This window comes from Sinocyclocheilus anshuiensis, unplaced genomic scaffold (assembly GCF_001515605.1).
Source record: "Sinocyclocheilus anshuiensis isolate Anshui unplaced genomic scaffold, SAMN03320099.WGS_v1.1 scaffold1141, whole genome shotgun sequence".
In the NCBI taxonomy this organism is placed as follows: Eukaryota; Metazoa; Chordata; class Actinopteri; order Cypriniformes; family Cyprinidae; genus Sinocyclocheilus; species Sinocyclocheilus anshuiensis.
Window position 1 is genome coordinate 99,947 of NW_015554222.1, and position 13,383 is coordinate 113,329.

General features: G+C 34.1%; 1 protein-coding gene and 1 pseudogene across 4 annotated transcripts in view; one reads left to right on the plus strand and one right to left on the minus strand.

The window, feature by feature from the left end:
- The first annotated feature begins 5,359 nt into the window (after nucleotides 1-5,359).
- LOC107671147 (arylsulfatase A-like) lies at nucleotides 5,360-9,904 on the plus strand (annotated as a pseudogene).
- Nucleotides 9,905-12,370: 2,466 nt separating this feature from the next.
- The window catches only part of LOC107671162 (C-Jun-amino-terminal kinase-interacting protein 2-like), a 30,335-nt gene continuing 29,322 nt past the window's right edge, over nucleotides 12,371-13,383 (minus strand). For all 4 annotated transcript variants that reach the window (XM_016464031.1, XM_016464030.1, XM_016464032.1 and 1 more), the window contains one exon: nucleotides 12,371-12,673. In XM_016464031.1, the coding sequence (XP_016319517.1) occupies nucleotides 12,601-12,673 (73 nt within the window). In that variant the 3' untranslated portion in view covers nucleotides 12,371-12,600. The remainder of the gene's footprint in view (nucleotides 12,674-13,383) is intronic.

Genomic DNA, 13,383 nt, shown 5'->3' on the forward strand with positions numbered 1-13,383 from the left:
TATATATATATATATGAATATGTATATTTATATGTGTGTGTATATATATAGCATTTTTCTCGAAATGGGCTCCCGCTTCCAACATCATAAAGACTGTAATTTGGGCATAATAAACATAAATCACTGTCTTAGTTTAGGTTACACAACAGATTTGTTTCAAGATTTACATCTTTGAGTGCTTCTGCTTTAGCTCCACTAATAGACATACAATTACAGAATATGCCATCTATAACTCTGCTCAGCTCTGAGAGAATAAACAACGTATCTAAGACAGACACAGAACTAGAAGAAAAATGAAGCCCAGAGAACTGAAACAAAGCATTAAAACTCTCTTAAGTCGCTAATGAGCATCCAGAGTCAGTCTCAGACAGCACAACTCGCCCACAGACCATCTGATGCACTGTACACACAATAACACTAAGGGTGATTTAAAACTGAGAGTTTTATGCTGATTGGCTGGGTCTGAATACTACATGTTTTCAAAATTGACCTGTAGGTGGTTGAATGACTGACTAGCCAAGTAATCAGTCAGAATCTCAGTACAATTTTAGGCCAGTTTCTGGTACATCTCTCTCTGATTTGATGCGTTTAATATAAGGCACGTTCAAAAGCACCTAAATGGAGCACAACAAAAAGGAACAGGGGTCTTGACAAACATTGTCAAAAACGATTTGAAATATTTTTAGCTTTCAAAATACATTTTTACTGTTTTTCAATATTGTTTTTAAGTGTTGTGTTTTAAAAGCTAAAAATATCTCTCTCTATATATATATATATACGTTATAAACAGAATGTATATATATATATATATATACTGTAGATAGATTTTTTACAATTATTTTAATAATTAAATTAAAATTCAATTTTAAAAATGATATGAATTATCTGAATTATTTAACAAATAAAATATCTATTAAATGTTTTATATATACAGATCATATATATATATATTATATGATATACTGGATAATATATATATATATATATATATATATATATATATATTTGATACTTAAGAGCTCATTGCTTATAAAGCTTGTACAGAAAAAAACAGAAAAATGTATAAGATATTTAATTTTATAAATGAAAAAAAAAATCTTTTTTTTTTCAGATGGAAAACATATTTTATACAATTTTGCCACACAATGTCAGGCTGTTGTTGAAAATAAGAACTTGTTCTTAAGTGACTTGCCTGGTGTATTTAAGGTTAATTAAAAAAATAAATTAATTAATAAATTAATAAATAAAAGTTGTCCATACAATCACTTGCAGACACTACCGTCCTATTTACCATGCTATTCATCATCAATTTCAAGTTTACCTGCTCCTAAGTATCATATTAAAAATAAATAAAAAAAAACAAACAAATTGATCATTTTACATGCAAGTCAGATTCTTAAGTGGGCACTTCTTGGCCAGACTAAAGCTGCAAAGTGCACCAGACATTATGCTGAAAGTCAAAGCCTGGCTCTGTGAGACTAATGAGCATCTGTCTGCAGGATACTCTCAAAAGTAGGTTTAAATCACTAACACACAATGCAAATGGCTGCTGAAGTACCAGACATGGACTCATTACAGAAAATTACCATCAGCTGATCATTGATCTTTACAAAATCTTCACTTCCTGCATTGGTGAAATGCGAAGACTTTCTTTGCAATGGCATATTTTAGTACTTAAAGCAAATCTAAAAGGTCAGGTTTGCTCTACTCACAATTACTTAACGAACTCATTAACACGGAATCAGAGATCAAACGACGACCTGGAAGGAAAGAAGTCAAGTGGCCGAAGTTTGGCTACGTAATATGGTGAGATGATGAGATAGCATCCTTTCCCTCAGGTATCCAAGCTGACTGTACACTGCGGCCAGGATTTAACGCCCCAAGAATCAATGCGGCGTGCCAAATGTATCGGTGGCGATGCGGGCGTGATGTAAGGGCCTGCTCTTCCTCTGCCTCCGCCAGCAGGAACGCAGCCAGACTCAGTTAAAGTCATCAAACGCGGCCGCCGATCACTGGGGCAAAGATAATTGTCTTTTCTGGAGATGATAAATAAACAAAAAAACAGCTTGGGATGGAAGCAAACAGGCATGCAACACAGGCATGCAAAAACGAGAGAGAGAGAATATTTCAACAAAGGGTAAAAGGGAGACATTTTAGAGCATCTCACGGTTTCTCATTCCCTTTCCTCTCATTCTCTCTCCACCTGCCTTCATTACTCTAATACCACACACACTTGTGCCAAACTGAATGTAGGTCATCTCTGAATGGGCATGTGAAAGTGAATGGTGAATCAAAACAGTTTATCAATGCGCAGATCTCTGTGCACTATGAGCAGGAGTGGAGGGTCACATAACACACCCCTCACATTTAATGCATAAACACAAATCACACCACACACACAAGCATGTGGAGGCAGATTTCTACATTTACCGAAAATGTGATAAATGTTTGCCTGTGCAGAACTCAGTTTTATTCTTTTATTTATTTTATTTCTTTCAAATAAATGTTGTTCTGAGCTTTCTATTCATCAAAGAATAAGGAAAAAAAATTATTATAGTTTCCACAAAAATATATTAAGCACACTGTGCTAATAAGAAATGTTTCTTGAGCAGCAAATCAGCATATTAGAATGATTTCTGAAGGATCATGTGACACTGAAGACTGGAGTAATGATGCTGAAAATTCAGATTTGCATCACAGGAATAAATTACATTTTAAGATAAATTCAAATAGAAATCATCTATTCTAATTTGTCAAGTCAAGTCAAGTCACCTTTATTTATATAGCGCTTTTAACAATACAGATTGTGTCAAAGCAACTGTACAGCATTAATTAGGAAAATAGTGTGTCAATAATGCAAAGTGACAATAGTAAACACTCATTTTTCAGTTAAAGGCAGTTCATAATTTGTAATAATATTTCACAATATTACTGCTTTTACAGTATTTTTGGTCAAAAAATGCAGCTTTGGTACATTTAGACATCTTGACTTCTTTTAAAAATATATTTTTTTAAATCTTACTAACCCCAAACTTTTGAATGGTAGTGTACAAACTAAATACAAATTTCTATAACAAGCATTTTAAACATCTGTCTATCTATCTATCTATCTATCTATCTATCTATAGTTTCAACTTAAGAGATTTTGACAAACTTTTCATTTCTTGCTAAAAAGGCATATAAGTTTCTTTGAATATCAATTTAATTTACATAAATGTCCTTACAGTCAAAATCTAATTTAAATTCTGCATCCTGTCTGCTACTTCAATTCAGAACTGTAATTCAGGAACCGCAATGGTACACAATCCTGCTGCTAAGGTCTTCACAGTGGTAGATGGTAATGATATTCTGGTCTCTATTTCTCAGGTTCCTCCAATTTAAACTGTGCACCAACCAAAAGACATCATTTTTTTTAGAGTGTAGTATTCATGAAATGCTTTGAACAGAGACCATTATGTTAATTAATTCCTCAAGTCTGCACATTTTTGGCATTTCCTAATTCAAGCATATTGATCTTGTAATATTTCTTACTCCTGCACTGAAATCTTCTTCAGGTAAGGGGTACCTCCCATCTCTCACTTCTGTGCGTGTGAACTGTGAAGGCAGTGCAATTCAAATGCAGAGCATGCTAGATTTCCTTCTCTCCCTGAAAATCGGCACTTGACGTTCACCTCCTCCAGCTAGTGGAGCAGTCTATTTGATCCCCCATTCATTTAATTGACTGATTGTCACGTTGTATCACAAGCAAAGCAAGCACAGCCCGATGTAAAGGACTGCGGCCGGACACTGCACCCCTGCTCTCACTGCCTCTAATGAGAGATTAATGATCGTAGCCATCAATCGCTGCAGCTCCAGCGTGCTGTGAGACTAGAGCTCCAGTGTGCTGTGAGACTAGAGCTTCAGCATTTATGAAACAGTGACCTACAGTGGCAGAGGGCTGAACTGCAAACAGATGGCCATTTCTAGTGAGATTGGACATTTGCATAGCAGTATTTTGCTCTCAAAATACAGTTTATGAGTCCTATGTGCATCTACACAGCAGGAGCAACCCTTGTTGACAATGAAATGCTTTTAAAACATCCACAGAAGACTTCAGATAGCCCAACACCACGTTGAAGATTATGCCAGATTAATCACCTGCCATTGGTCAAGCATAACAATGAAATGAATTCAATTAATTAATTAATGGTGTCAAAAACACTGAGACCATACATCCATAGGACTTAATAGGCTAAATAAATTTATGACTTTGACATTGTCAACTCCACGTTCTTAGAAACATTATTACCACATTTCCTTCATATAATTTTGAGTGCTGCTTTCATTAATGCAAAAAGGTGATTTATGGCCTAATAAAATACTAAGAAATTCTGAAATCATTATTAAAAATTAATGAGATTTTTCACTAAAATTGTTGATATGATATTGACGATATAATCATAATGACAAAATCTATATAAACTTAGTAAAGAATGCAAAATAAAGGCATTTTACTATGGGGTCTCAAACTTTTGGACCGCACTGTATTTCTCAAAAACTATTTAATTTCTTTAATACATTGAAATAATAGATACAAGCATACAATTTTAAATGATTCCCTTTGATAAACGCTTGATTTTTCAATTTGCATTAATGCCCAACTTTATTAGTTATTATTAGTTTTTTTGGTAACTGATTTTTAATGATATTTTTTTTCCCTCGTTAATTTCCGTGTCACTAGTTAAAATTGCTTATTTCTCTGGATTTAAAAGATTCTTCGAAACATTTGGGATAATGCAGCCTAAGTACACAAGTCAGCAAACTATATAACACTGTTCTAGTGGTTTTTGGATATTTTAATAAAAAAGACTTACATATTGTGCCTTTAAACTGAATCATAGCTCGCACAAATATGGAAATAATATTGATATTTGCTCACCATCATGTTGCTGCGGACGCCGTTCTTTTCAGTGGAACACAAATTGAGAAGTTTTGAAGAATTTTGTAGATGTTGTTGCTCAAATAAAAAAATAAAAAAAGATCATAATCCACACGAAACAGTTATTCAAACCGAACTTCATAGTGCACATTTACGCCGTCTCTGGATAATAAACCACATATCCCATCAGCCCCCTGATCGCGTGTCGGTGATCACATGATCCACACGGAAAAAACATGAAAGACTCCAGCGAGATGGCAGGACAAAGGAAGGAGCTGAGGCTGTGCTCAAATAAAAAAATTAAAAAAGATCATAATCCACACGAAACAGTTATTCAAACCGAACTTCATGGTGCACATTTACGCCGTCTCTGGATAATAAACCACATATCCCATCAGCCCCCTGATCGCGTGTCGGTGATCACATGATCCACACGGAAAAAACATGAAAGACTCCAGCGAGATGGCAGGACAAAGGAAGGAGCTGAGGCTGATAACAAACCGGAACAGAGCAGGAACTTTCATGCTACCTAAATAACGTTTTCAGAAATGTTTAAGATTTCGTAAACTGCGTGTCAGATTATGGACGTACTGAGTGTAATCGCGTTGTTTGCACTGATCACAGCTCAGTGTGCGCGCGCATCGCCGCCGAACTTTGTGCTGCTGTTCGCCGATGATTTGGGTTACGGTGATCTGGGGTGTTTCGGACACCCGAGCTCTCGCACCCCGAATTTAGACCGACTGGCGGCGCACGGGCTGCTTTTACCGACTTCTACGTCACGAGTTCCGTGTGCAGCCCCTCCAGGTAAAATCAAATGCATCATTTTTGTTTCTTGAGAAAAGTAAAACCAAATCCACCTGTTATCCAGCCTATTATAATCAGTATACTTTCATTTGTATTCATGCATTCATTTGTACACCTGCTTTTGAGAATTTTTGAATCACCTTCCAGTTTCCGATTTTTTTATTTTATTTTTTTATTTATTAATATTTTTTTAAAGAAATTGTAAATATTATTTATAAATAATAATAATTGTAAAGTCGTTTTTAAAATAATATTTGTAGTTTATATGTAGTAGCCTAGTTTGAGCCTGGTCTGTGTTGTTGTCGTTGTTGTTTTTTTTTCACTTGATTTATTGATTATATCTCTTATAGATGTCATATATCATATTGTACTATTAGTAGGCCTGCTATTTCTGCAATAATTATGAAATTTGTTATTTTAAAATAATTTTTTATTATAATTGTATTATTTATTATTATTATTAATTATTTTAAACATACTACTAACAGGCCATCTGCTATTTCTGCTATAATTACTTTTTTTTATCAGAAAAACACTGTCCCTTGATTTATTGTCAAATTGATTAGATATCTTATATAATCACCGACTTTACATAATCCATAATTGATCATTTAGTGTCTGGCACAGAAGATGGCGCCAAAATACAGGGTAATATTCATCGACTTTGTTTCGAAAATATCGTAAGCATACTACTAATAGGTCTACTATTTCTGCAGTATTCAATATGTATATTATGCGCAGTATGTGTATTTTCTGTATGCAAGAAATACTATGACCTAAAATTTAAAAAATTGTGTATATATTAAGCTTGACCTTCCATTTCCCTTATGATGAATGAACCAACATCAACCTGATTACAATTCACCCTCATTCTGGCAACATGTTATTATACTAATGCGCACCATTCTTTTTTACATACTGTTTTTGGTCCAGGGCAGCCTTGCTAACGGGTCGCTATCAGACTCGATCCGGGATCTATCCTGGTGTGCTCTATCCGGGCTCAAAAGGGGGTCTCCCACTCAACGAGACCACTGTCGCAGAGGTGCTTAAATCTAAGGGTTACGCTACAGCCATAATGGGCAAATGGCACCTGGGCGTCGGGCTGAATGGCACTTGCCTGCCCACCCGACAGGGCTTTGACAGTTATCTCGGTATCCCATACTCCCACGACCAGGTCATTATGTTTTCTTGAAATATTCACAGTTTTATCTGGAAATTGCATAGCATTATAATATATATTTTTAATGCAGGAGTGTCATCTGATTAATTTTGTTGCTCTGTCTCTATCAAAGGGTCCCTGTCAGAATCTCACGTGTTTCCCTCCAGATGTGAAGTGCTATGGCTTCTGTGATCAGGGTGTTGTAACTGTACCTCTCATGTTTAATGAGAATATCAAGCAGCAGCCTGCAGACTTCCTGCAGCTTGAGAAGGCCTACAGTGAATTTGCCTCTCAGTTCATCAGTGTTGCTGTCCAAAATAAGCACCCGTTCTTCCTGTACTATCCTTCACATGTGAGTCAAAACTACACTCTTAATCAATTCATTTTTGTAATGTTTTATGTCTCTAAAGGAGTCTGAAAAGGAGTACTAGAGTATTTCATAATATGGAATTTATACATTATAAAGTTCCTTATAATGCTTGTTATTGAAAAAATAACTATGTAAACTCTTTTATGTTTATTTTTAATAAATTTAATTCCAACTTTGGGTAAAAATGCTAATAATGTGTCGAGAGAGTCAAAAAGAAACAAGGTGCTATGAACTTAAGTGATAATTTTTTAATAATTTTATGAAGGCATCCCTTGAAGCATTGCGAATGTTGTAATTTAATAAAAACGAAAATATAAAACTATAGATTTATAGTCAGGGATGTTTTATTTATATATAACAAGCTTGGGGTCAGTAAGATTAGTAAAACATGATTTTCACAGAAGTCTTTTGTGTTCACCAAGGCTGCATTTATTTTAACAACAATACAGGAAAAACAGTAATATTATTAAATATTATTTTTCTATTAATACCTAAAAATGTCATTTATTACTGTGATGCAAAACTGAATTTTGAGCATCGTTACTCCAGTCTTCAGTGTCACAGGATCATTCAGAAATCATTCTAATATGCTGATTATATATATATATATATATATATATTTGTTTGTTTTTTGTAAAAATGTCTTATGTCAGAGTCTTTACTGTCACTTTTGATCAATTTAATGCATCCTTGCTGAACAAAATAATTTCTTACAAAAAAAAAAAATCTTTTTGAACAGTAGTGTATATTTATATATATTTAGGTCTTTCTCTAAGCATACAGGAAGCATTCTTGCTTTCAGTCTGAGTAGTTAACCTTCGTATACATCCATTAGACATACATCTTTGACCATAACATCACAGAATCTCAGTTGTTTTATAGTGTATTGTTCCATTATAGATTTTGAAGACTATTTAAAATGGTTAAATGAATAGTTAACCAAATAAAACTTTTTTTTGAGACCCTGCTCTACTCTGTTGCACTACTCTGTCTAGCTTTTTGTTATTTTTTCACTACGTCTGTAAGGATATGTCAGTGACAAATAAACCTGAAACTGCATGTACTCCTCCAAAATGGGCCAAAATGTCATTTTGTCAAGCGAGCCTTGTTACTGATGTTTCAGAGTGAAAGACAGGCCATCTTTTACTACCCGACTAATCCAACTGAGAAGTATAGTGTGTTTGCGGTGAGATGGACAAATTTCAAAGCACATTACTATACACAGGGTAAGTTCATTATTTCTTAGACTCTATATAAACCTCACCTTCCTACCTCTCCTTCCTGTTTATTTCTGTTATGTCTTTTTCCCCATAACTCAGGTGCAATTCACAGTCGAAGCACCCCAGACAGCAACTGCTCATCACTTCCCCTCCTGCATCATGATCCTCCTTTACTATATAACTTGGAGGCAGACCCCTCAGAATACTATAATCTCAACAGTGCCGAATGGGACTCTGTGCTCAAGCAAATCCAGGCCGTCAAGGAGCACTTTGAGGCTTCTATGGTGTTTGGAGAGAGTGAGATTGCCAAAGGCAGAGACTCTGCACTCGAGCCCTGCTGCATTCCTAATTGCACCCCTAAACCTGAATGCTGCCACTGCACTTCTGCACTTTAATGGAAGCAGCGGCAAGCCGGCACACTGCCAAAACCCAGCACCACCACAATAACATGAAATTACAATTCACAAGCCCTCCGAAAGACCGTTGATTTTCTTGCGATGAAAAAGCATAACTTTTCTGGAATCTTGTTCAGTTTAGGTTCTTTGTTGAAGGAAAACAAATGAAAAGATTTTATAAAAAATACAGTGTTACAGTTATTAATTTTCTCACTCATCTCTCAGTTTGCAGACCAAAATGTGGCTCCGACTAGTTCACTGATATAATAATAGACTGTTAACAGTGACTTGTTTCAAAGGGAATAGAGGAGTATTACAGTTATGAAAGGTGTTTATTGTTAAGCACAAATGTATGAATGTTTATGTCATACTGTCTTTTGAGATTCATTCAATATCAGTCTGCGTTTAACACTGAATCTTAATTATGGAGTGATATTTAGAAATAAAAGGAAGTTAAAGAACACAGGTCTTGAGATATTTTATTCCTCCTCGTCAAACGTACAGTATACAAGGCTGAACTAGCTGAATGGCAACCCATTTATTAGAGAGTATAGAAAAATGCTTATATTAATATACAAATTAAATATGTATATTACCACATTATATTTGCATGGTAGAAATTAAACCGTGCAAATTAAAAAGCTCTTTTTTTTTTTACTAGGGCAGTGATTTTTATTCTTTTCAACTCAAAGGCCCTTCATAATATTTGAACGCCCTACCCCACCAAAAAATATTGATATATTAAATATATGAGATATTAAATTAATGATTAATTTTGTAATTCTAGAAGTTAAGCGCTGTATGTTCTTAAATAAAACAATAGTTGAGGAGAAAAAGAAACTTGACTTTGTGTTTTTTAGCATTTTAATTGAGAAGTAGATTATTTTAATTTCACATTATTTTAACATTTGCAGTTTAAAGACAGCCTCAACTGTAGATGACAAACATGACACAGAGAACTTACAGAGTTGACATCCACCAGCATCAGTCCCACAAATCGGCGAAGTGTCACCTTTGCCAAGCAAACTCAAAAGCAGGGTTATTATAGTTAACTGAATCTAAAAAATAAATACTAAAATACATGTTGCTTGAAATAAAATGAAATTTTTTATTTAAATTGGTGTACCAAAATAAATAAAACTAAAAACAAACAAAAATTAATAAACTATACAAACATCTTTTAGAAATAACAAAACACAACACAATGACTAAAACGTTCAAATTAAATTAAATATAAAAATAATATAAAAACTTAATTTCAAAATATTAATAAATTATTTTTGTATCAATTATCAATTCAATATATTAATAAAAAACTGTAATAGTATCTAAAACAACACTGCTCAGAAACACTTTTGTGACATCAAGCATATAGTATTTTATTCATAAGACCAAATCCATGACAAGGCAGTGAGATTTTTTTTTTCTTTTTTCTTTACAAGTTGTCATTTTTAAAGATACAAGATACATAGTTTTGTCATACTGAAGCTGTTTCCGTTATACAGTGAAGGACTGAATTATGTACGTTTTAGTCCAGAACTTTGTATTTCTTGTAATTGTGTTTCAGCTACCCAAGCTTAAGTAATCAAGAAGTATTAGATGCTCTGCCTGAATGTGTTAGGGGTTTCACAGCCAATTTGTCACTACAAATTGCTAAAGTGAAGGCTAAAATATTTAAGATATTCATTTACTGTATGAACACACAAAAAAATGTAATGTAACAGTCATTACTAAGGATTTAGAGCTCTGATTGATATTTGTTCATAAATGAGACAAAATTGCTGATTTGACCCATTCAGTTCAATGATGAATGAGTTTTTGGGCATTCGATGCATGTCTGTTTGTGAGTGAAGATCTGACGGATCTGTTAGAACGCCAGCGATTGCATGTTATTCCGCACATGGTGACCACACATCCAACAACAGATGTATACCAATGTAAAGCAGATAAAGGAAAGATACAAATACTAATTCAAAGCTATTTATATCTTTTCACCCCATCACAGTTGGCTTTTGGTTGTAAGATTGTTATAGTCAACATTATTATAATATTATTTTTTTTTAAATTACATATTAATCTCAATAACATACTCAACAGAAAGGACACAGCATGGTGATCCTGACTCTAGAATATTTACAGCAATCTAACCAAAAACAAGACACGTTTAAAACATAAAACTCCTTCTGTGAGAGTGTCACAGTCATAAATGAACGGGTAACCATGGAAACAGATTGCAGGCTCACGTTTGCAGGGAACGCTGGGCTGTTCAAAATAGCATACTACCATACTATGCATACTAGTATAACCCAGTGCAGTGTGCATGAAAAATTCAGATGTTTTGCCAAAATGTGCAATATAAAAGAACACAAAGAACAGGACGCTGAATCCCTCAGTGCAGGATTTAGTACATGAAATATCAGCTGTGAGGTTTGTCATCTCCTTGATTTATTATTTTGACAGACTGATAAATCTTAAGATGGATTTCTGTGTTTAAAATGCAAAAATAAGCATTTTTATTTCCAAAATGATTACTTGCTGAATTAACATGCAATGTAATGAGGTTTACACAGTATCAGACTGGTTTTGTGGTCCAGGGTCACATATAATGGTAATATTTGTAGCACAGCCCTAATTGCATGCTGATTTGAAATAAAATATTGTCAGGATGATTTTTATAACTGTATTACTGAGAATCATCAATGAAAACCAACTAAAAACTAAAAATAAACCCAAAACTAAAACATCTGGATGCATTACAATAATTGTGGGTGTTTAACTGTGATGGAAATGTCACAATGGCAATGCAAATAATGAAAATTATACACAAAAACTCAAAACTGAAATATCTGGATGAATTACAGTAATTGTGGGTGTTAAAAAATTATATGAAAGTAATGTCACAGTTGCAAAAAATAAATCATCTTTGCACAAAATATAATTTCTTAATTGTTTATTGTGATTTTGGGGTCAAATATGTTCCAGATATGACTTGATGAGACTCACCGAACCATCTTTAGATCCATCTACACCCAGCCTGCCGACCTGCAATCTGTCCCACTTTTTCATTCGCAGACAGATGGCGCAGGATACTTGCATACCGTGATGTATTGTAACATCTGTATTCACCTACAGTCATCTCTATTTGTACAGTATTTACATCGCGGTAAAATCAGAAACGTACAGTAAGCCTTCTACTACATCGGAACAGACAATCTGTAGACCTATCAATGATTCCAGGTCACGTCCTACTGCCCTGTCCTGTTTAGTACAAACCCAGTTCAGCGATGTATCAGAATCGGACAAATACATATTTACAAACAATCCTGGTCTTCAGATTCAAACCTCTGATCGCCTTTTGCTTTTAGACATTGTTCGATCTCGTATGTGTATGTGTGTTTGTGAGCATAACCCACAAAGCCATGCAATCAAACATGTGAAGTCATATTTCGCCTTTTCTACACCAGGACTATATATAAATAAACAAGCAATCCATCTCAGTGAAGAGATTAAATGAATTGATAAACATTTAAATAAATAGACAGACCACTAAGAGCCTATATGTAAAGTATTCAGCTCAGTTCATGTCGAGAGAACAAGAGAAACTGAGGAAGAGAATAAAGAGATGAGGCCTATGTTACATTTGAGAAGGCTGCCAGGCGCCTCGTAGTGGCCAAGCCCAGGAACAGACATCTGTCGTGAGGGACAGCAGTTGCCATGGTTACCCTTTTACTCCTTTACTCAAGGTAGATATCTTCGGTAGGACAGGCATATTCTAAGTGCTCCTGGTAGTACTCCTGGAATGCCCGTCTGAAACAAGCACACAGAGACATTCAGAGATGTGATCAGACCATACATTGCGCTTTGTGAACATGGATTTGTTTTGCTCATGTGTTGCATTGGTCATGTATTGCTAAAAATGGCAGGGTTTCACAATTAGCTGTAATAACTATAATATAACTATAATAACAATAAAATATTATATATATATATATCAATTTGATCATATTAAGGAATTCAATAATAATTTAAATAAGGTCAATTTTGATGTAACATGGCCTAAACTCAAATTTATTCATTTACTTATTTATTTATTTGCAATTTGTTTTATTTTTAATCTTTTTATTTTATTTCCACAGGGTGGAGCAGGTTAATGCATATTTTGAGTGTTTGTTTGTTTTTTTTCAGGCAAATTTCATACCTACCTACCTATCTACTTACTTAATACTTACTTATTAACTTATTTATTCATTCATTCATTCATTCATTCTATGCAGGGTGGAGCAAGTTATTGCATATTTTGTTTTTTCAAGCAAATTCCAAAACAATTTGTTCACAATCAACCAGGATTTAAATAATAAATGAAATAAGGTTGATTTTGATGTCAAATTGACTAAATAACTATAATAATTGTATATATGTATTTATTTGTAATTTATATTTCATTTGTAATTTTTGTTTTTTTTTAAATAATTTATTCGTTTATTTATTTATTTATTTATTTACCCAGGGCGGAGCAG